Source organism: Brassica napus, unplaced genomic scaffold (assembly GCF_020379485.1).
Source record: "Brassica napus cultivar Da-Ae unplaced genomic scaffold, Da-Ae ScsIHWf_2358;HRSCAF=3044, whole genome shotgun sequence".
In the NCBI taxonomy this organism is placed as follows: Eukaryota; Viridiplantae; Streptophyta; class Magnoliopsida; order Brassicales; family Brassicaceae; genus Brassica; species Brassica napus.
Window position 1 is genome coordinate 34,904 of NW_026015717.1, and position 22,621 is coordinate 57,524.

A 22,621-nucleotide genomic window follows, 5' to 3' on the forward strand; every position below is an offset into this window, starting at 1 on the left:
TGAAGTTTAGAACCTCTATTAATGTAATTAGTTGTGTGAAGGTCCAATGGAAGAATTCTTATGAGGTTCTTAAATATTTTTTTAGAAATTAAACTATTAAACTTAAATATTACAAAACTTATAAATTATTGGATTTCATAACATTTAAACCAACATGACATAAAAACATATGAAAAATAGAAATACAAATTTATAAGTAGAAAGCCATCCAATGAGCTTGTAGTTGGATTCCTAGGCTGGCTTTGGGTATTATTATCATCCTCTTCTTCATTACTATCAAGACTCTCTTCATCTTCGGGTTGAGAATCGTTGTCTCCTTTAGCACAGACTTGGACTTTCATGTGAGGAGGCAAACTTGGAGAAACACCGCTGTGGTGCGCATACTTTGATGAGAAATAGTTGAATGTCAGGTTCAAGCTGGTCACCAAGACACAGAGAGAGAGATATAAGTTATGTCGGTAATTATAACGGATACAACAGCATAAACAACAACAAGAAGCTTTATCTTTCTTTACCTATTCCAAGCTGGAAGAGTTAGCATTGTGTATGCAAGCTTGATCTTGCGTGCAAGTCCAGAGAAGGACTTGAAAGCAGCAGCAGCTTCTCGTACTGCACGCTCTCGGATGCTGCCACGCCCACTCAAACTGCAACACGAGACAAGAAAGCAAGGAGCTTTAGCCAGGAATTGGTGATTATTATTTTAAAGTTTGAAGCTTGGGGGTATCGAAGATCAAAAACTTTAGATGACAAAAGAGTACCTTTGGTCCCTTAACAGCAAGATGGTCTCCAACACACATCTCCCTGAAATGATGAGACATCCTTCCTTGCGGATACATCTAGCTTCACAATGTTAAACATGATTCCGTTTTTCTTTATTTTGCAGAGAGTTGAGAGACAACACATTTTGATTTAGTTTTTAAAATGAGGAAACCAGAACATCATCTGAAATATTAATACCTCTAACTACGTTCTTGTCTAAAGGTAGACCCGCTACAACACCATGTTCAAAATTCAGGAACAATGATAAGATTTAGACAAAAATTCAAGACCAAGTTTGATCCTTTTTTAACATGTAGCTTCAAAGAGTAAACGCTAAAAACAAAAGGCAGATCAAACTCAACAGCTAGAAAATGATTAAATCCCAGGAGCTAAAACGAAAATGAAAATACCTGCATGTTGAAGGATGAACTGATAATCCCTAGAAGCAAGATAACAGATGCTAAGTAGAGCATGATATGATTATTAGCCATGAATCTCCGTCTTCTGCCTGATACAAAAAAAATCCAGAATCAAACAATGATTAGGGTTTACGGATTGATTACCGAACGGCGATTCAGTGAGGAGAGGTGATTTCAATTCCAACGAGGAGATTCACAAGATTCAAATCAACACATAAACTCAAAGAATTCGAACACAGATTTGGAGAAGGAGAGCAAAACCGATGAGAAAGAGAGAGACAGAGAGAAGAGACCAATACACAGAAGACACGTATGGGATGCTTAGTGGTTCTAAAACCCCTTAGTTTAGGGCCGGTTCTTTGGTTTTATCTCATTTTTCATTTATTTATTTTTTGGTTTTTTTTTTAGAACCCTTTCTAAAAGACTCCGATGGAGGTGTTCTAAGTACGTTTATAAAGAGACGTGCAGAGTTTTGGAGAAACCCATTTAATACATATCTTTTTTTATTGGTTTAACAAAAAAACAAAAGTAAAAAGTTAAGAAAACAATATTTAATTGGTTGATAGACTTTAAACACTCCCTTAGCTCTGTGGATGCTTTCAGAGCAACATTATCGGTCAAGTCTTTAAAAAAGTGTTCAAAAACAAAATATTACTTTAATTAGATCAATAAATTTTAATGTGAACTATATAATTAGATTAGTTGGATACATGTGCAAAAAAAAGAAGTATTAAGATGAAGACACTTAGAAGAAAGATCCCGAAGAGCATTTCAAATGAGAACTTATTTTCATTCTCTCTTCGACTTTTTACATTTTTTATAATCTTAGATACTATTTAAAAACCAAAGTTGGAAGTGCTTTTAATCAACTGATAAACTAAGTGACTATTTTTTCATACAGAAGATGCTAATTTGCTAACGGCAAAATGCGCATACGACTGAAACTTGAATGATAAGAATAATTGTTATTTGTAGAAGCACTATAAAACATTCAGAATCTTCACTATTCAAGTTTCTTATACTTAAAATTTTACAATTAACTTAACTATTGATTTAATTTTTTAATAGGTTGAACGATTAATAGGTTTGAAAACAAACTTTTGAAAATAGAAAAACATTAATTTAGTTGTTGTTTTGAGAATTTGAATACAACTTTTGTTAATGTAGGAAACAAGAAGTTTGACATGCATTTTAAGTGAATAACAAATCACATTGACTACAACTATATGTATATTATATGATTTTGAACTATATACAACATCAATATAAATATTTTGAATAAAATGAAAGAAATAATTAAACTGTAAATATATGATTAAGTATACATATATTCGGTTATCTTCGTATATCCGTTCGGGGTTTGGATATTAGACGTTCGAATTCGGATATCCAACATGTCCTAACTTAATATCTGTTCGGGTATTTTATTACTTGGCTTCAGATTTTTCCGGGTCGGATTCGGATTCAGATTCAGGTAAAATGCCCTAGTGTAAACAAAAAATGGTTTAATTTTAAAGTAACCAAGACCATTAAAGATTCATATAAAGCAGGCCACCATAAGGCCCAAATAACTAATATACACGGTGACTACTCCGCGCCAACTAAACGACAGTCATCACTATCCATCCATCACTACTTCTCTTCAATTTGTTTCCCTAAACCCTTCAGAAATTAGGGTTCCTCGTTGGTTATGAAAAGATGAATTTGATTTCCAAATCCTTGACGAGAATCGAATGCTCTCCGCTTTTCCATCCCCAAATCCCATCCGGAAATCGAATCACCCCTCAGCGAATCCGTTTCCACACCGCCGCCGCCGCTGTCTCCGGGAGTGGCGGAAAGAAACAAAGAGCCAAGGCGCCTCCGGAGATTGTGACGGCGAAGAAGGAGAAGAAATCGGGTCGGCCAAATGAGATAGCTTACGAGAAGGAAGCAGCGAATTGGGTGAACCTGATTGGGTTTGTGGATCAGCCAGTTCAGTTCGAAGCTTCTTCCGACGGAAAGTTCTGGGCAGGCACTGTTATCTCCCAGAGGTCTTCTTCAGATTCCTCTGCTTTCTGGTACTACTTCCTCCTCTTCCTCTATAGGAAACGCATTGTTTGGTGTGATTATGATGTAAAGGTTGTGGCTTTGCTTGTCAGGATTCCGATAATATTCGAAGGTGATTTAGCGAAAACAGCAGATCGATATATAAGTAAAGACGATCTTATTCATGTTTCTGGCAAGCTTTTTATTGATTCCCCTCCTCCAAATATGACTTATGCTCAATCCAATGTCCAGGTTAGCATTTTTCTCCTTCAGTTTTGTTTGCTTGTTTTTTAGTTTTCTACAGAATCTTTGTAACCTTGAGGTGGGTTTTGCTCACAACAGGTATTGGTACAGAATCTTAGCTTTGTGCAGCCTGCTTCTCCGCCTTTGGTTATATCATCATCATCTAAAAAGGAAGAAAATGGCGTTAGGAAGCGGCCTGCTTCACCGCCTGTGGTTGTAGCAGCGTCTGAAAGTGGCATTAAGAAACAGCCTGGTATATCTCTTATCAACTCTTATTCAGTGTCATGGTTGAGAATCCTGATAAATGGTGGGACAATAGAATTGACAAGGTAGTACCATATTGTTTGCTAAATTTTGTCTTATCAATCTTTTGAATATCGACTATTTGATCACAAGATCGTTGTTGTTTGTGTAGAGAAACGCAAAAGCTCCTGATTTCAAACACAAGGAGACAGGTGAAGCACTTTGGCTAAATGAGTCTCCTACTTGGGTGTTATCAAAACTGCCACCAGTCAAGAAGAGACAAGAAATCACCGTCTCGTAGCCTTATTAGAATCGTTATCGCCTTGTAAAGAGCTCCAAGTGTTTACAGAATTAATCATTTTTCAATCTCTAAGTTAACGCATCAGAGTTGCTATGAATCTTTGGTCACTATACTTGATACAAAATAGCTCAACGGAAATGGCTAAAAATCTCAAGTAAAATAGGCAGGCTAAATTTTAAAAGAATGATTTGCAAAAATATTTCAAGTTAACTGATGCAACCAAACAATGTAGAAAGCTGACTAACAAAACTATGTACTCTACAACTTAATAAAAAGTGTTGCTCTGATTATCCCCTCCTGATTCAGCTCATTCCACAGCAGCAAGCATCATGTCTCTGTCTAGTATCTTCTCCCCTGTGGAAACTGAAAATATTGACTATATCAGCAACAAATATGTGTGGAAAATGGAATGTACTTAAATGCAAGATTATTTACGGTCAAGAACTTACTTGGTCAGAACCCTGTTGACCTGCTGGATTATTGTTGTTCCAGTCTCCAGCTGCATTCCTCTGCTCAGCCTGTGGAATTGTTTGATTCACCTCTAGTCCAGGTCCGGCATATCCCTGACCATATCCAAGATTGGGATTTCTAGCTCCTGGTGCAGGACCATAGTTCCCATTCATAGGCCCTCCTTGGTTGTAACCTCCTTGTGGTCCTTGGCTATAGTTACTAGGTCCCCCTTGACCGTAACCACCTGGCGGTCCTTGGAATGGAGGCACCGGAGATCCCTGGCCTTGATTGTAACCTGCCTGATATGGAGGTGGTGGAGATCGCGGCGGTCCTTGGTTGTAACCTCCCTGAAATGGTGGAGGAGGAGCTTGATTTCCTTGTCCTGGAGGACCATAGCTCTGCTGAGGACCACCATAGCCTCCTCCACCACCTTGCATTGGCGGTTGCTGACCATAATTTGGGTTTCTTTGGAAATTTTGAGGACCGCCTTGACGGTCAGATCTCTGATTGAACTTATCACGGGTTCTTCTGTTAGCCTGAATTGGTGGCGGCCTGTGTGTGATAACTCCATTCTCATATTTATCTCCTGAAGAAAAACAAGAAAATATTAAAAAAAATTGTAGAGTTGCAAGAATCAGCATGGGAAGGTTCTGCAAAACCCCCTGCTCACCTCCATATGCTTTGTTCACGGGATCAATGTATGAATCTGGCAACACAAACACAACTCCGGGTAGATCTGTTAACAAGCCAAAACAAGTGAGAAATCTAGTGAAAATAGCTTCTTCGAAAGGAAAAGAAAAAACAAGGCTATCAGAAGTACACACCCTTGAACTTTTCGGACTCTTGTTCAGTCATGATAGCTTGAAACCCTTGGTATGTTGTTGTGCTACAGGCATACATCTTCGTCTTGGCCTCTTCCAAGCTGACTCAACCACAAACACCCAAAGAAAGACAAAAAAAAAAAAGAAAAAAAGTAAATGTAAGCTAATGTCTTGTTTAGCTTCAAACGAAAAGCATCAGTAAAAACATCCCCACAAGAGACAAACCCCATCTAACGCATTTCATATCCTAAATGAGTAAAGGAACAGAGACCATAAACGCAGACACATACAAACTGATCCGTAGTAACAAAATCGACAAAAGCTTATCTCTTGTCTTAGTTACGAACTAAAGCATCAAAGGAACAGTGACCACGAAAGTAGAAACACATACAAACTGATCGTGTAATAAAAGAAGATGAAATTTCAAAAGACCTAGACTTTTGTAATAACGAACCTGATACCAAGCCCAGCGGCGCAGGTTTGCTCGTAGGCAGAGACCATTTCCTCAGGAGATAAAGGATTATCTTTTGGGAAATCCATGGTGATGAGCCAGTGATTGAAATCGCATCCTTCGAATAGAACAGTGTCTTCCGTGATCTCATCGCCTTCTTTGTAGAGCTTGTACTGCCTCGTCGAAAACAGCCTCACCGGAGCTCGACTCACTGAGGTTAAACGCCGTAAAACGGATCTCTGTACCAGTGTTGACACAAATGGGAAATCGGCTGTTGGAGTAGAGGAAGCTGGGGAGATAGAGACTGATCGGTTAAGAGATGAAGTTGCTGTGAGTAACGCTCGCCGGAGACGGTGAGAAATCATAGCCATAACTGCCGGAGAAGAAGAGAGAAATGTTGAAAGAGTAGTGACGTAACTAGGGCTTTGTGGGGTTTTAAAATACACCCCTTTTGTTTTAATTGAAAATCATTCAAAAACATTATTGGGCCAAAAACTTAGGTGTTAATGGGCCAAAATACACACAGCATGCTTGCACGGTATACCGGTTAGATCCCACTTTCGACAAGCACATTGGTGAGTGGCTAAATTCACAGAATAACCACATTCGAACTCATTCACCTCGTACACATGCTTGCTACTGCGTAATGTCGAGCAATATTGCTTAGCAACCCTAGCCTTCTCTAACACCGCCATTGTAATTGGTGTGACAAACGTGTCACACTTCTCAGCTTTCAGAAACCTTCTTGATACCCTTCTCATAGATTGTCTTCGTATGTCCTCTAAAAGATTAATCACTGGCTTCGACCTGGCCATCTTGATAGTCCTGTTGAAACTCTCGGATAAGTTGTTGTGAACATCTGCACAATGTGACTCCAAACTGAAGAATGCACGGCACCATCTACGTGGTTCTGTTGCTAGTAGAGCATCGCAAGCCGTCTGATCATATTCCTCGAGTAGCTTCATTCGCTCATCATATTCTCCTTCAGTAAAACTGTACGCAACACCCCAAAAGAGATTCTTGTATTCTGACCTTGAGAATCCTTGTTTTCTCCAATTGGCATAGATATGCCTCGCACACATACGATGTTCAGCATTAGGAAGCTCAGCCTCTATCGCAATCACTAGCCCTTTTTTCTTATCAGATATAATAGTCAGTTGCTCTCCGTTTCCTAAGTCTAAATCTGCTTTCAGCTTCTTCACAAACCAGCCCCAAGTATCTTTATTCTCACCTCTAACCACTGCCCATGCAATTGGATACATTCGGTTATCCGCATCTCTCCCAACGGCTGCAAGCAAATCACCAGTCAACTCCCATTTCAGAAAACATCCATCTAACCCAATTACCGGTCTACAACATTTTTTCCAAGTAGTCCTAAACTCCTCGAAACAGATATAGAAACAATCAAACATTTCCACACCATTTTTCTGCATAGTGCAGAGATCAGTTCTGATACCACTATGTGTTCGCTTGAGCTCAGCTTCATAATCCCACAGCTTACCAAACTGAGTTGTTTGCGCTTCCAATATGGAGTCCAAGGCAATTCGCCTACCTCTATAACACTTGGAAAGTGGAACCACAATATTGTATCGCTCCTTGATTGTGTCTTTGATGGCAGCAGCTTGTAAGCTAATATTCCTGCGTATTTCTTCTCTAAATAGCCCTGCAATGACGCCTTGCTTCAACATTGAAACTCTGCTTGATTTTCCATGATTGTGACGCATATGGCACACTTTAACCATCCATTTGTTGATAGGTGGTTCAAAAGAGCAGTATACTCTGAACTTGCATTTCTCACCGCAGCAAACGACAGCAATTCTGTTTGATTCCGACTTAGCCATCTTCACATCGTATTGTGTCTTCAAGGAGTATCTAAGGAGTTGGTCTTTGAACTCCAAACCCGAGTTAAACTTCTGGAACAACCAAATGTATGGTGGTTTTTCCAAATCGCCATGGAACTTTGGCTTTCCATTCCTTTTCCCTTTTGGATCATCCCATTGCTCCCACTCCTCCTCTGATCCTATTGGTGTGTCTGGATTTGCGGTATCCTCTTCCAACACACATTCCTCGTCACTTTCTTCTGCTTCTCTTTCAGCTGTTTTCTTTTCTTCCAAATTTTGATAAGCTTCTTTTCCAAGCTTCGCCATTGAACCTTCTTCAAAAACTGCCCTAAACCTTTCATCTTCACCACCATCTCCAGCATCTTGAACCACTTCATCACCAATTTCAGCTTGTTCTCTTTCTTCACCTCCTTCAGTCACATTCTCATCAACGATACCAGCCTGAGGAGCCACATTCTCTTCGCCTTCTACAGTCTCATTCTCATCAGCCTGAGGATTTTCTTCATCTTCTTCCTCTGATTGTTCAGGTTCTTCATCTTCTAGTGGCCTCTCCACTTCTTCTTCTCCATCACTCTCTGCAAATTCTTCTTCTTCGTTATATCTAACATCGGAGACATCATATTCAATGAAGACATCAATCGCACCAGCTTCTTTGGCAAGACACATCAAGAGAAACATATCATCAGGATTTTCTTCAAACACATAGGTCACTGTGTTCATCTCCTTCGCAATATCTTTGTACCACACGAATCTTAGTGGAGCAATGATCTTTGCATCTTCTCTGCTGAAGCGTAAGAATTTTTCCCATGAGATGTCATACAATTCCCACTGCACAGAAATTTCAAACAACTCTCCCACGTACTTGTAGTCACCGTTGTTTTTCTCCATAGATCCACCGACATGGATTCTCAAATCAATCATCGTCCCTTCTCTGTACAGTAGGAGAAAAGAAAAAATGTTAGATCATCCAGACAAGCACCAAACACCCAGAATCGATATGGGGAGAGAAACGAAAGCTTACCCCATTTCGAAAAGAGCATTCGATTTCGTCTTTCTCTTCTTTCAAATCGTCTGGCTCTGCTTTCGCTGTCTCCTCTATTTTTATTTTTATCGGATTAGAGTTATAAACCCTAGATCCCCAATTTGATTTTGATTTTCGTTAAGTTAATAGAGCACATGTTTACCACGTTTTTTAAAGTAAAACGTCTGTTAATGAGTGTAAACTCCGTTTACTGCTCCGTTTAACATTTCGACGGCGGAAACACGGAGGTAAGTTTGGAGGTTAAATGTGTTAGGGTTGAACCTTTGATGGTTTAAAGTGTTAGTTTTTAAGCGTCAAGGTTTAAAGTGCGTCTCCTGCTCACTTTGAGTGTTTAAAATGCGATTTTCCCTTTTAAAATACACCCCTTTTGTTTTAATTGAAAATCATTCAAAAACATTATTGGGCCAAAAACTTAGGTGTTAATGGGCTTTAAAGCGCGAATCAAAAGAGCCTATAAACGCTGTCGTTTTGAAAATCCTTAAACGACGATATCTTTACGACTGATTCTTCTCTCCGGCGGCCGTGGAACAATGTGGTCGGCGACGCTCGCTTTCCCTTCCTTAGTGGCTTCTTCAACTTCTCTGTCATGTTACAGAAACCGTAGACTTCCGAAGATCCAAGCTTCGCTCTCTAATTACCCTCTAGCGAGCAAAATCATGGTCAGAAGTAAGTTTAGGCCTTTCACTGTTCTTTGGACTGTCCTTTACTTCAGATTCTAATTCGATTCTCGTTGGAGATTAGCTGCGTGTTGAGTTCGGATTGTAGCTCTAACACATGTGATAGTGTCCTGACGACGTTTTAGATATCATCAGTTCATGTCCTGAAACTTAACAATCATAGTGAAATTGAAGATAGGTTTTTAATTTCAATCTGGTGATTTCTCTATGTTAATGGTGTTTCCTCGCTTTTGAAATCTGCAGATTTGCCGTTTTCGACAAGTGAAGATTTTCTACAAAAGGAGTTTTCAGCTTTTGGAGAGATAGCTGAAGGTATGTTAGCTTGGCTGTGTCTGAAGTTACTCTCTGTTTCATGTTGTCTCCAAATCCAACTTTGGATAAGGTTAATTGATGTAACTTTACTCTTTTTTTCAAACACAGTGAAGCTTGTCAAAGATGAGTCAATGAAGAGATCAAAAGGTTATGCCTTTGTACAATTCACGTCTCAAGATGATGCATTTCTCGCCCTAGAGACGATGGACCGTAGGGTAAAAGCTTCTTTACCCCCACACAGATTTAAATGGGTTTAAACAAGTTTATATTTTTATGTATCCAAATCAACCAGAATGGTTTCCATCATGTTTGCATATGTACAATGGTAGGATGCTTTACATAGACATTGCCAAACCAGGGAAGCATGATTTCCAACAGCATCCAAGGACTTCTGGTCCCCCTGAGAAGCTGCAAGTGCCAGAAGAACCGGCCAATAATGAAGTCGCTGATTGCTGGTATTAGTTGTCAAACCGGCCCACATTATACATATACTCCCTCCCTTCCCTTTTCCGTTAAGATAGATGTTTTAGAAAATAATGCTTTAAATTTTTAATAGGGCAAATGATCAATATGAACACATGTTGTTTTTCTACTGATAAACAATCACTGACACGGTTCCAGTTACAGCTCTATCAGTTTCTACAACTACCACATTGTTTGAAACATTAGTCACCGCACTCGCAGGAATCTGTCCAGACTGCGCGAAAAACGAATGTTGGTAATGGTCTATCCGGTTAGGGAATACCAAAACAGACGAAAAATCAGCGACCCATCTCGTCCCGTTACCAGAAACTTTAGACCTCCCGGTCGTTGATTTCATCACCATCCCTTCCACATTGTTCTGATCAATCACAACCTGACCAACCTCATGAAACTCTCCCTCTAGCTTAACCATCGGAAAGTTGTGTTTAGGATCACCACTGAACATGTTATTAACAATATTCACACCGTTAATCCTCCCATGCACCGATCTCAACACGATGTTCGCATCTCCCAAGAAGAGAGCGTTTGTGACATGAACGTGAACAGGGTCTTCAATGACTATACCTGTGTAATCAAGGTAACAATTGTCTATCCTCGTCAAATGAGACTTCACTAGAATGCCTATTCCACCAAACCATGTAGCCTTATTGTAGCAATGCACGCCTGTTACCATATTGGCCTGGCCATTCAACAAGATACCGATCCCTGCCGAGAAAATGACTACATCCGTTATGGCGTTATCGGTGCTCGAGATATCGATCCCTGTCCCGGAGAATTGTCTTTCTTGTTTGTCTCCGCCTACAGTTGAATGTTGTCCTAGGAAGGTGTTTGAAATGTATGTCTCGTGCCCTCCCTGGACTTTGATCCCTTGTGTTGTGAAATGGAGGAAGTAGCAATCAGTTATGCGGATACGTGCTGAATTGATTACCAAAATACCCCCTCCTCGGAAGCTTGAGTCGAATAGAACGTCTTTGAAGGTCACATCCTCAAAGAAGATACCAGAGTTCTGGTCTTTCTGGTCGGAGAACGTATCTTCCAGCGACATTTTCATTGATGTCACGAGTTCGACCAAATGCCGATCACCAGGAAACACTTCTGATGCCCGGAATGTCCCTCCTTTTACCTGAATTACACCCAAGAAAATGAGTTAAGATTCAATCTTAATTTACAACTTTCTCTAACAAAGTCCAATTTGTTGAATTATAGGTAAATAATTACAAAATATTCAAAAAGAAAATTTTCCAAAGTTATTCTAATTTTTGTATGAAGTTTCTTTAATAAAAAGTCTAATTTGTTGAAATATAAGTACATATTCAAAGTTTTTTTTCCTTGCAAGTTTCATAAGCAAAGACTCTTAAAGTGACTAACCAGGAGGTTTCCACCACCGGAGGAAGGGAACCTGAGAGGTTTACCGATCTTGTAACTGCCACCTTGGAGATCAATAACAACACCTCCAAGATCAGCAACACGTGGCAGCATGTTAAGCTCAGTTTGTAACTGAAAAGCATCGGTTAAAGCTTCAAGTATTGCGTCGCTACTGTCTTGTCCACCTGTCGGGTCAGCTCCGTAGCTAATTGGGTATATCACTCTGCCCACCTGTACCAAAACCAAACTCACACGCTCACAAAATACATTCACACGTGCGTGTATATACTTACTGAAATGTGGGAAATGCTTTACCATTTTGGGAAATGGAGAAGAAGGAGAAGACAATGGTGGGAGAGAGGGAGTGACTGCGAGTCTTTCTTGGATCTTCTCTTGGATTTCAAGAAGCTTTGTCATGTCTCTTCTTAAGGAAGATATCTCATTAAATTTAGTTGAAATAGTGATGAGAAAGCAAACAAAGTAATAGAGTCTCATCTTGATCTTCTTGATTTTTTCCCTTCTTGAGAGAACGAGAGAAACGATGAAAGAGAGTTAACTATGAGGAGTGGTTATAAAGAAGATGCAGGTTGATAGTGTTTAAAGGTCATTATTTGTGTTGGAAATATTTGCTTTTGCTATTCCAATGAACCGACTCGAATTCCAATATATTTAACAGAATGATTTTTAGTGGGTATTTTTTCTTTATTCACACGAAAAATGCAAAGACTAGAAAAAGATCAAGCATGCATGTTGGTAGAAAGCTGTAGTTCATAAAGTTACATAGAACTCTCTGATGACAAAATAATTTTGCGATTTTTTAATCATAAATTATGCTTTCGTAGTTTATGTTATATCAGTCTAAATAATAATTAAATATATGTCGTTTTACGGTTTCAACGTTTAAATCAACCAATTTTTAATTTATTTGTTTGATTCTGCAATTTTACTATGCATATTTCATGTTATACGAATTTCTGAAGCATTATTGATTTTCTGAGAAAATAAATCTTTCGTATTAGACTTTGCTTACACCCCATGTTATACTTTAATCGGCATAAAGTTTGCTTTGTTCCAAATTATTTATCAATTATAAGAGAATAATACTTTTGATTTTCACCGACTTTCTTTGTTAATAAAGTTTTAGCTTTCTTTATGCAAAAAAAAAGAAGAAATTTGCAGAATGATTACCGAAAAATTAAAATGGAGAATTAATGTTGAGAATATAAAATAATTTACTTTAAGGAGAACACCTAAATAAGTAGATGCAGAACCTTGAAGTCTCCTTCATAGATCTTTCTTCTTTTGTTGCCGACTTTGTAGACAACTATTTACATTAGGTTACTATTATTTGATTCTAAATTTCTAATGTAAGGAAAAATAGAGCAGATAGTTGTTGGCCAGAACATAATTTCAGAAGTAATAATACTATCAAATTTATTATTCATTGCATTGAATTTCATCTCAGAGAAACTAGTAAATATTTTGACAAAGTAAAATAAACTAATAAATGTATTGAGAAAGTAAAGGAAACTGACCAAGCGCTCGTAGCTTAGTGGTAAAGGAGGTACAGCTGTACTGTTCGCCACCTGGGTTCGAGCTTTGGGCACAACGGATTTAATATCCGTTCTGTTGGGGTGCTCGACCACTTTCGGAGGGATAGTTGGGAATGTGGCTGCCCAGATACCAGAGTTATCAAAAAAAAAAAAAAAAAGCAAAGGAAACTAATAAATGTCTGCCAACAACTCTTCAACTGTAATAACAATCAAACTCATTGATCCACCGGTACATACACTTTTGCAGTAACAGGTGCGTTTGTCTCAACGACCACTCGGTTATCCGAAACGTTTCTCACCTGCTCACCGCGTGAACAAGAAACCCACCACCTTCACGCGCTACGAGCGTGCACTGCACCTGGCTGATTAAATTCGGAAAGAGCAAAACCGGGTTGAAATCGACGGTCCAAGACGTTCCGTTTCCATCAACCGATCCTTTAGCTACCGTCGATCTGATTGCCATTCCATTCACACTGTTCCGGTCAATGACCACTTGGTCAACATTCTCAAACGCCTTACTCGTCTGATCCAATTGACAATCTGGACTCCATTACCCGGCCCGGAAAACATATTGCCAACAATATCAAAATAAATACATCGCCCAAGAAAAACGTTCCAGAAACTTGTAGCTGAACCGGGTTTTCCGCGACAATACCGGTATAATCCAAGTATGAATCCACAATTCGGTTCTGAGTTAAACCAGGTAGTTTCAAATAAATCCCGGTCCCGCCAAAACCGGTTGCTTTGTTATAACAATGCACACCAGAAAAAAGGTTCGCCTGTCCTGATATCATTACCCCGATAGCCGCGGAGAGAATATAACGGTGTCCGTGATGGCGTTATCGTTACCAATCAGATTCACTGCGGTGCCGGAATATTTTATCTCCTCCTCTGTCTCCACCGGCGGTTATGTGTTAACAGAGAAACGAGTTTCTAGTCTCGTGTCCTTTTTGGACGAGAATGCCGTTAGTGTGTCCGAATCGTGTGATGTAACAGTTGTCAATGCTTGTCCGGAGAGAATTGATGACGACGATTGCTCCGCCGTGATAGTTGCAATCGATGAGAAGATCTCTGAGAGTTATAAATTCGAAGATGTACTGTAACTCTGTAAGTCTGTAACTTTGACGACTCGTCGTTGAGTTCGATTATATACTTATCGACTAAACTCATTTGATGCCCTTAATGTTCTTCCGCTGATCTGACTGACGTGTTACAAGTCAATAAAAAGAAACCATTAATATCAAATATATAAAAATGTATATGCAAAGAAACAGCGATATTAGAACATGTAGAAAGAAAATATGGAATTATAGGATTTTTCAAGTTGAGATTTTTGAACTAACTATTTTCATAATTTTGAAATGATAATATAAAAAATGATGATATAAAATATGGTTTACACTAAGTTTCACAATTTTAAACTTCTTTTGAATTCAAATATTTTCATTATTTCAAACATTATGATGACATTTTATGCTTTGATGGATACTTTGAATACTTTATATATAGAGTATAATGTTTGAAATTATGAAAGAAACATGCATAGAAAGAAATAAATCATTCTGTTCTCTTGAAATAAAAAATAATGATCATTTATTTCGTTTTCGTTTGGTTCACCAAACCTACGAGCATGCATCTTTAATCAAGTTTACGTTTCCACGAAGGTTCTGTTGAGAATGTCATGTTTTAAACTTTTATTTAACAGATGGAAGCAGTGTCATATCACGTCACATAGACGGGCCATAGAGACATATTTAAATGAAGATATACCCGCACCTAACTCTACTTGTAAACTTGCCTTCGACAAATTTAATATAGTTTGACAAAAAGAGATACTTACTACGAGATTACCCGCACCGGCTGAGGGAAACCGGAGAGGACGTCTGATTTAGTAGCTTCCACCTTCAAGATCGATTCTTGCTCCTCCAATAACATTTATACCTTCCATCAATACTCCATGATTTGGACCATCAAACGCACCTTCCATAGCTTTTGGCTCCGATTGGTAACCATCGCTTAATCGCGGAATCACAGAAATAATAGTTAAGCTGCGGAAAATTTTAAAATTTGTGGAATGGTGGAATATATATTAAATTGATTAAACTATTTTATATGATATTTATTTTTTATAACAAAAAAAAACAAATAGCAATAATTAAACTAATGATTATAAATCTGAAAACAAGTAAAATGTATTAAAAATATTTTAGTTTTTATTATAAATATCTAGTTTATCTTTCAATATGTTTTAACAATAGATTAACATTTTATAATATAAAAGTTATAATAAATTTGTATTTACAACATAACTATTCATCATTAAAATATTATTAGTATGTATTTTAAATTTTAAGATAATATTAACATATAATTGAATAATATAAAAGTGTTAATTTTGTAAACTTTTCCACCATAATCTACTAAAACTCACTTTTCCACTTAATAAACTTTCTCTTTATAATTTTGTGAGCAAAAACGCAGATTTGCGTTTTTGCATTTTTTTTCAATTCCGCAACATTTTCTTGATTGGTAAAATACTTGCGGAATCGCGTTTCATATGCCATTCCGCCATTCCGCATGGTTACCAATCAAAGCCTTTCCCTATGGGATCGGCACCATATGATGCACTCGATACACTCGTGGACCGAGTACTGCCTACACCAAGCATGCATCACATATATATCATGTCATCTAATCAAACAAATAACCTAAGACAACAACTTTTGAACAAAAGTCAATCATACATAAACGCCGTACGATCGTCATGATAGATAAGGTTATATTTACCTGAAGAGGTGTAGGAGGACTGGAGGAGATACAAAAGCCGACAGATTTAGACGAACAAGTGATGCCTTAACAGCTTGCATTTCCGCATTTCCGACAGATTTAATATGATTCTGTTTGAAGTCATTTGGTTTTGATAATCCTTGTCAATAATCTTCCCTAAGCTTGAAGTCATTTGGTTTTGATAATCCTTGTCAATAATCTTCCCTAAGCCAACTAATTAATTTTCTCTTATTTATTTCACTAAATGAAATTAATTTCGAGGCTTATATCATTCTGACTACCTTAATTTACTTCATTTCCTATAAATTGGTTTTCTTCAGCCACACTTAAAAGCCCTAACTAAAGTCCCTCTTAAAGTTTACAGATGGTTTGACTTTTAAAGCTACCCCATCATGCCATACTACTAGGTGAAGCTGCCTCTTCTTTTCTCCTAACGAGTTCACACAGGAACATGATTAAACTAGTATTTGGGGACCAAACCCGACTTTTCAGTTTTTAGCTGAGTCCGCTTCGGTTCAGCTTAGTGCTCTGGTGTAGGAAAATTACCAAATATAAGTTTCGAATGGGGCTTCTCTTCGGTTGAGCCCAATATCTTCAAGTTCTTTTGGCCCATTTGAATTGAACAATATTATGTAGATCATTTATAAAACAATGTAACTTAGTTGTATTATATTGCCACCAATTTATATATAATCGGCCAGAGATCCTTCTTCTTCAACTTTGTTTTTATTGGTTGTCAAAAAAAACTTTGTTTTATTGGAAGTTCACAATTTTATTTGATTTTTTATTTTGTATATCCAATTTTGTTTTTATATTTACCAAAATAATTTTCTAAAAATAATTAATATATATATATATATAATATAATAAACAAACAGACTCTAAATACTGTACCCAAACATTTTTCTTTTACAAAGTGATTTATTATTGGTTAGCGATTTCTTTAACATTAGGCAGTATAATATACACCCAAAATATACACTAGTGGACAACTGGATACAACAACAAATACCTATTGGCTGAATGACTGTCTCTCACATTAGTTTCATTAACTGATAAGTCAGAATAATTAGCTTTCAGAGTAATTTGAAAAATTACATTAGGGATAGAGAGTAACAAAAATACAAATTTCTCATGTTTGCTTATAGCATCTTAAGACTCAAAGCGGCTCTAAATATGGCTCTAGTTGGACGTGGTCACATTTATTTATCTACATTTCAATCGCTTCCGCATTATAAAAGTTAGTAATACTAGTCGATCAATCCTACACGCTTCAGTAAGTGATGACTAGTGAGTAAGCTAACACTCAACCCTAGGTTCTGTTAAATGATACATATTCCAAAATAGTTTTATATAATAAATTAATTAAATTTGCATTTGTTGTAAGCAAAATTCCAGTATCCTGAAAATGGATTGTCGTATCAACAACAAACATTGGACAATTATATGACTTTTTAGTTTATTACTTTAATAAATGTTAATGTGCATGACTAGATATGCAATAATTGAAGTTGGACAATTTCTATGCTATTGTTTTGTAAAAGTTGGACAATTTACAAACGCATCGGCTCAGATTTATTCAAATTAACAAAATGGGCTATGTGGCGTAAGCTGATAATAATATAACAAAAAGAAAAATTAATTCAAGATCATAAATTTACTTTGGTTGGACTAACATTTTGAGCTCGATGAACTTAAAATCCTATGAAGATGTTATTCCTATTCGATTTATAGTCCACTTTTAAATGCTAACATCAACATATATACATAGACAAAACTAATTCTGTAAGTAAAGTTCCTCATAGTCATACCGTATAAGAAAACTAAAGTGGTTCTGACATAAAATTTAAATATGATTTTACAACGAACAGTATGATTTATGTCTCATAGTATAATAATCAGGGAATAGTTATAAACCCAAAATAATATGTGCCCAACCTAATTTCCTGCCTGAACTTTATCCACCGTGACAAAGACTAAGTACGCTTGACCGGGAGCTCCTGGTCAAGTGGAAAGGGTTCGGAATGTCACCATATTTCAAGTTCGATCCACCTACCATGCGAAACTAAGTCACATTTTCCTGGTCACCTACACGGATATGGGCTATTGCATTTCGGTCCATTTGAATACCCGGGAGATGGTCTATCCGTGGGCTGCACCTTCCACCCAGGGATTAGGTCTGTGTTTTTAATAGATCCGGATTTAACCTTTCTTAAAAAAAAAAAAAGACTACGTAGGCCACATGAGCTATTTATATGAGTATTAAACTTTTAATGAAAGTATCCACACGGTATAAACTGAGTGTCACGTGCGTCGATCACGTGAAAAGTAGGTCGGGTGCTAGAATCTTCGTCCTGTGGTGGTGGAGTGGATCCCAATTTTTTTTTCTATGGGTAATAGGAAAAATGCATCACGACTCACGAATCACTGAACATTTCAATAAACAAATTACTAGTTAAAGACATTATTATTATTTTTTTGAAAAAAGTTAAAGACATATTATAAAATATCCAAATGTATATAAAAGAAATAAATCAATAACGGAAGAGACGTAAAATACCAAAAAAATATATTTGATACGTTAACGCTACCATCATGATTTTCTGGATACCACTACTTGTGTTTAGTTTATATCATCATAATGTTAATGCACTATAAAATTGCTGAAGTGAGACAGGTTTGCTGGTAAATAGATATAGGCAAATAATAAATGTTATAGTTCTTTTATTCTTTAAATATTTCTAGACGTTACATTTATATAAAAAAAATTTGTTAACAATTTCACTTTAGATTTTAGTTTAGGTTGATATTCAGTAAGGGGTATTTTACAGTTTTACACAACCACTTGATTTGTTTTATTTTTTAAGAAAGAAATTGTTTAATACTGCATGGTTTTAACTTTTCATTGTGGTCGATTTAATGCTTATCGCCTTTGTTGACACTGGTTTCTTCAAGATTAGTGGACATAATAAACTTTATAGTAAACAAAAGACAAATATTAATGTTTTGCTCATTACAAGATCCACATGATTCCTTCACTACATGTGACCTTCTCCACAAGATTCCACTGACAATTGCCACGTCATGACTTAATATGGGCCCCAACCTGACGTCTAAGTTGGACTACGGGCCCCACCAGCCGCCTCCTCTCCACCATGAAACCATCCTCATATATAATAACGACGATAGCATTGAGAGTCAGTGGTCTGGTTCCGTTCCGTGGCTGTCTTCTTTGTTTTCATCATTTTCTTCTCGTCGTTAAAGCTCTTCTCAAAGCGGCAGCCATGGCGGTTCTTCATCCTTCCTCCTCCAGATCTTATCATATCCTCTCTAATGCCTACCACACTAGCTTCCATCACCATCATCATCATAACCATCACCATCATCATCACCCTTCGCTTGTGATATTCTGGTGCCTCGTGATTTCTCTGTTGTCTCCTCTCGCTGTCTCCTCTTCATCCTCCTCCTCCTCCTCTTCTTCCTCTGCCTCGTCCTCGTCGTCGTCTGCTTCCCAAATCTCCCTCGGTAAATCTCTATCTCTTTTGTCGCCTTTTGTGATTCTTGGTTTATGTCATTCTTGATGCTGCTTAATTGGTTCATGTCCATGAGTCATCGCCATCTCTTTGTTATGTTTCTGATTTTATCTGATTGTCGGAAAAGGAATCGGTGAAACGGAAGGGACGAAGCAAGATCTGCATCTGTCGATCCTTAGGGACGAATCTGTGGCAAGGTTACACGAGCTTGGACAGGTAAATAAGAATGTTCATGGAGATTCTATTGCTTATAGTTTTCATTTATTATATGTTTTCAAGATTGTTACTGGTTAATATGTATATTCTAATGTCAAATCTATAACGTTTACACCTTCTTATGACATATGTCTTCGAATGTTTGTATTCACCTTTGACCAACATGATTGATAAAGTAGATTGAGTGTGTCCTTGTCTCTCAGGGTTGTTCTTATTTTAATCAAATACTGTACTTAAAAAATATTTTCTGGCTAATGAAACATTTATTAAGTTTCTTATACGAAGGGATCCAGCTAGTGTTATCTTGAAAGTGAATGCTTCTCTGTTTTAGATGGCGTCTAAATGCCTAAGAAGATTTCTTAAAACTCAGGAGATCATACTTAGTTTTATTGACCATCTGATAAATCTCTTCGAAGATCACACTGTTACATATATTAGTATTTTCTTGATATAATTTTTTTTAAAAATGTGTAGGTGAGTGATGCAGCTACTCATTTAGAGAGGACTTTCATGAGTCCAGCATCCATAAGGGGAATAAAACTTCTTCGTGAATGGATGGAAGATGCCGGTTTATCAACGTTAGCTTTAGCTCCACTCTCTTTGGTTTATAGTCCTTACCTACAAAACTTTGCTTTGGTAAATTAAACAAAAAACAACTGGATTTTTTCAGATGGGTTGATAACATGGGGAATGTACATGGTCGAGTGGAACCAAAGAATGGAAGCACCCCGGCTCTTCTTATTGGTTCTCATATGGTAAATTCACAATCTTCATTTTCTTGTTACCTAATGTGTGATAAGATGATAGTGCTGACAATTTGTTTCTGCTTGTTTAAAAGGACACTGTTATTGATGCTGGTAAATACGATGGCTCATTAGGCATAATCTCTGCTATCTCTGCATTGAAGGTTCTGAAAGTAAATGGGAAGTTAGGAGAACTAAAGCGACCTGTTGAGGTTAGTCCAGTTAAAACCCGCCTAGTAAGATCTTATAGTCACGAGAATAAACAAGAAACTTATGTTGTTTACACATTGATCAGGTGATTGCGTTTAGTGATGAGGAAGGTGTGAGATTCCAGTGTACTTTCCTAGGCAGTGCTGCTCTGGCTGGTATCATGCCAGTTTCTCGGTTGGAGATTACTGATAAAAGGTTTTTACTCAAGGACCTTAAGCTTCTTCTCTCTTTGTAGATATACAATACTCACTTTTTTTCCATATTCATTCGCTCAGTGGTATTACTGTGCAAGATGCTTTAAAAGAGAACTCCATAGACATAACAGAGGAAAATCTTACGCAGCTCAAATATGATCCTGCTTCTGTTTGGGGCTATGTAGAGGTAATAGAGCCTTTTCAGTTAAACATACAAACTAGTATGTTGATTACTGATTGGTGTATTCTCATGCAGGTTCACATTGAGCAAGGGCCCGTGCTTGAATATGTTGGTTATCCACTAGGAGTAGTAAAAGGTATTGCAGGACAGACTAGACTCAAGGTAACGTATTCATAACTAAAATTTATGTTTTAAAATCTTTGGGAAGGCTAACCAAGATGGACAGAACTCTACAGGTTACTGTAAAAGGCTCTCAAGGACATGCTGGAACAGTTCCAATGTCACTGCGTCAAGACCCTATGACTGGTGCTGCGGAACTCATTGTACTAATGGAGAGTGTTTGCAAAAACCCTAAAGAGTACTTAACTTGTGATGGCCAATGCAACGAGGAGACAATAGAATCTCTTGCTAATTCACTTGTCTGTACTGTTGGAGAAATCTCTACTTGGCCAAGTGCTAGCAATGTCATCCCAGGACAGGCAAGAGAAAGAAACTAATCTCATTTTTTTTTTTTTTATTTCTCTTGTGAATGTACTCTAAATGGTTTCATGGAAATTGATCCAGGTAGCTTTCACTGTGGATTTACGTACAATAGATGACGTAGGACGCAATGCTATTCTCCATGACTTATCAACTAGGATGTATCAAATATGTGACAAAAGATCGCTTTTGTGCTCCATTGAACGAAAGGTAAGTGAGTGGTGTAATTTGCTATACACTTTGATGTCTTATTCTTATCAACTGATTTTGTTCCCGGCTTTATCATCATTGCAGCACGATGCAGATGCAGTAATATCAGATCCGCACTTGAGTTTACAGCTGAAATCAGCAGCTCAGAGTGCCCTTAAGAAGATCACAGGAGAGGTCCAAGACGAGGTACCTGTGCTAATGAGTGGAGCAGGACATGATGCTATGGCTATGTCTTACTTAACTAAGGTAATTGAGTTGAAACTCAAAAACTTCCGAGTGTAGGGCTCAACATTTGTAGTAGAGTTTAAGATGCTCGAGATCATTTCAATCACTGGTTTTAAAAGAGATCCAATGTTTTAGAATGTATCACTTGTTTTAAGGGATATGTTTTGGTTTTCCGACAGGTGGGAATGTTATTCGTCCGGTGTCGTGGAGGAATAAGTCATTCTCCGGCAGAACATGTACTGGATGATGATGTTGGTGCAGCCGGTTTAGCCATCTTGGAGTTTCTAGAGTCTCAGTTGTAATTGATTTTCATAAGAATGAAAAAAAAAATATGAGAAACAAAGTGGAGTCTTGTGTCATAGAGTTTCCATGAATGTATAGTGTCATTTGTTGTCTTATTTGTCTTTGTTTGGTACAATGCATTTGTATAGAATTAAATCCGATTTACTTTAAATGTGTGAACATTGTTACCTATGGAAAATAAGAACAAAGATCTCGAATCAAGTTAGCATACTGTAGAAATGGTGATTCAATAGCAAAAGACTAGTGTATCTTTTCATATAAACTTGAGCTAATGTGTATATTAACAGCAACAAGAGGAAGAGATGGATGCACATAACACAACCAGATGGGTCTTCAAGCAAATCAGACGAGGAGGAGCATACAAGCCGTCCAACCAAAAACATAAATTAGATATTCAACTTATCAATATGGAAGCATCACAATAATTTAATAAGGAAAAAAGTATTGCCGATAAAAGGTTGAAAAAATGCTTTCATTGAGAGTTGAACTCAAGACCTCCCGCTTACTAAACGGGTGCTCTAACCAACTGAGCTATGAAAGCTTGTTTGTTGTAC

The 22,621-nt window shown here is 37.5% G+C and overlaps 5 protein-coding genes, 1 long non-coding RNA gene, 1 other non-coding gene and 1 pseudogene across 8 annotated transcripts; 3 read left to right on the forward strand and 5 right to left on the reverse strand.

The window, feature by feature from the left end:
- Positions 1 to 94: 94 nt before the first annotated feature.
- Positions 95 to 1,515, reverse strand: LOC106421019. Of its 2 annotated transcripts, none has more exons than XR_001284116.3 (4): positions 1,170 to 1,515; positions 759 to 836; positions 516 to 644; positions 95 to 417 (listed from the first exon to the last, which is right to left on the reverse strand). It is a non-coding gene; the product is annotated as an uncharacterized LOC106421019 (long non-coding RNA). The 2 variants fall into 2 exon arrangements; XR_001284115.3 differs by having other exon boundaries at positions 759 to 840; positions 1,170 to 1,514.
- A 1,248-nt stretch (positions 1,516 to 2,763) lies between these two features.
- Positions 2,764 to 4,087, forward strand: LOC125600667 (protein OSB2, chloroplastic-like). Its single transcript, XM_048773289.1, has 4 exons — positions 2,764 to 3,235; positions 3,317 to 3,455; positions 3,546 to 3,775; positions 3,862 to 4,087. The coding sequence occupies exons 1-4, from the start codon at positions 2,877 to 2,879 to the stop codon at positions 3,917 to 3,919; spliced, it is 786 nt and encodes a 261-aa protein (XP_048629246.1). The 5' UTR covers positions 2,764 to 2,876; the 3' UTR covers positions 3,920 to 4,087.
- A 53-nt stretch (positions 4,088 to 4,140) lies between these two features.
- LOC125600666 (multiple organellar RNA editing factor 1, mitochondrial-like) lies at positions 4,141 to 6,142 on the reverse strand. The gene is made up of 5 exons (XM_048773288.1): positions 5,716 to 6,142; positions 5,265 to 5,362; positions 5,111 to 5,176; positions 4,440 to 5,026; positions 4,141 to 4,353 (listed from the first exon to the last, which is right to left on the reverse strand). The coding sequence occupies exons 1-5, from the start codon at positions 6,081 to 6,083 to the stop codon at positions 4,330 to 4,332; spliced, it is 1,143 nt and encodes a 380-aa protein (XP_048629245.1). The 5' UTR covers positions 6,084 to 6,142; the 3' UTR covers positions 4,141 to 4,329.
- A 2,928-nt stretch (positions 6,143 to 9,070) lies between these two features.
- Positions 9,071 to 10,214, forward strand: LOC106421048 (organelle RRM domain-containing protein 1, chloroplastic-like). Its single transcript, XM_048773291.1, has 4 exons — positions 9,071 to 9,261; positions 9,516 to 9,584; positions 9,693 to 9,799; positions 9,900 to 10,214. Exons 1-4 carry the CDS (start codon positions 9,126 to 9,128, stop codon positions 10,044 to 10,046), a joined length of 459 nt encoding a protein of 152 aa, XP_048629248.1. The 5' UTR covers positions 9,071 to 9,125; the 3' UTR covers positions 10,047 to 10,214.
- On the reverse strand, positions 10,154 to 12,057 carry LOC106421049 (polygalacturonase QRT3-like). Its single transcript, XM_048773290.1, has 3 exons — positions 11,748 to 12,057; positions 11,436 to 11,663; positions 10,154 to 11,190 (listed from the first exon to the last, which is right to left on the reverse strand). Exons 1-3 carry the CDS (start codon positions 11,925 to 11,927, stop codon positions 10,174 to 10,176), a joined length of 1,425 nt encoding a protein of 474 aa, XP_048629247.1. The 5' UTR covers positions 11,928 to 12,057; the 3' UTR covers positions 10,154 to 10,173.
- A 142-nt stretch (positions 12,058 to 12,199) lies between these two features.
- LOC106421055 lies at positions 12,200 to 15,867 on the reverse strand (annotated as a pseudogene).
- A 3,092-nt stretch (positions 15,868 to 18,959) lies between these two features.
- On the forward strand, positions 18,960 to 22,238 carry LOC125600669 (allantoate deiminase-like). Its single transcript, XM_048773292.1, has 12 exons — positions 18,960 to 19,297; positions 19,433 to 19,521; positions 19,996 to 20,099; positions 20,192 to 20,276; positions 20,360 to 20,476; positions 20,560 to 20,669; positions 20,750 to 20,855; positions 20,925 to 21,011; positions 21,086 to 21,328; positions 21,414 to 21,539; positions 21,624 to 21,785; positions 21,944 to 22,238. Exons 1-12 carry the CDS (start codon positions 19,057 to 19,059, stop codon positions 22,064 to 22,066), a joined length of 1,593 nt encoding a protein of 530 aa, XP_048629249.1. The 5' UTR covers positions 18,960 to 19,056; the 3' UTR covers positions 22,067 to 22,238.
- A 296-nt stretch (positions 22,239 to 22,534) lies between these two features.
- On the reverse strand, positions 22,535 to 22,608 carry TRNAT-AGU. The gene has a single exon. It is a non-coding gene; the product is annotated as a tRNA-Thr (tRNA).
- Positions 22,609 to 22,621: the final 13 nt, after the last annotated feature.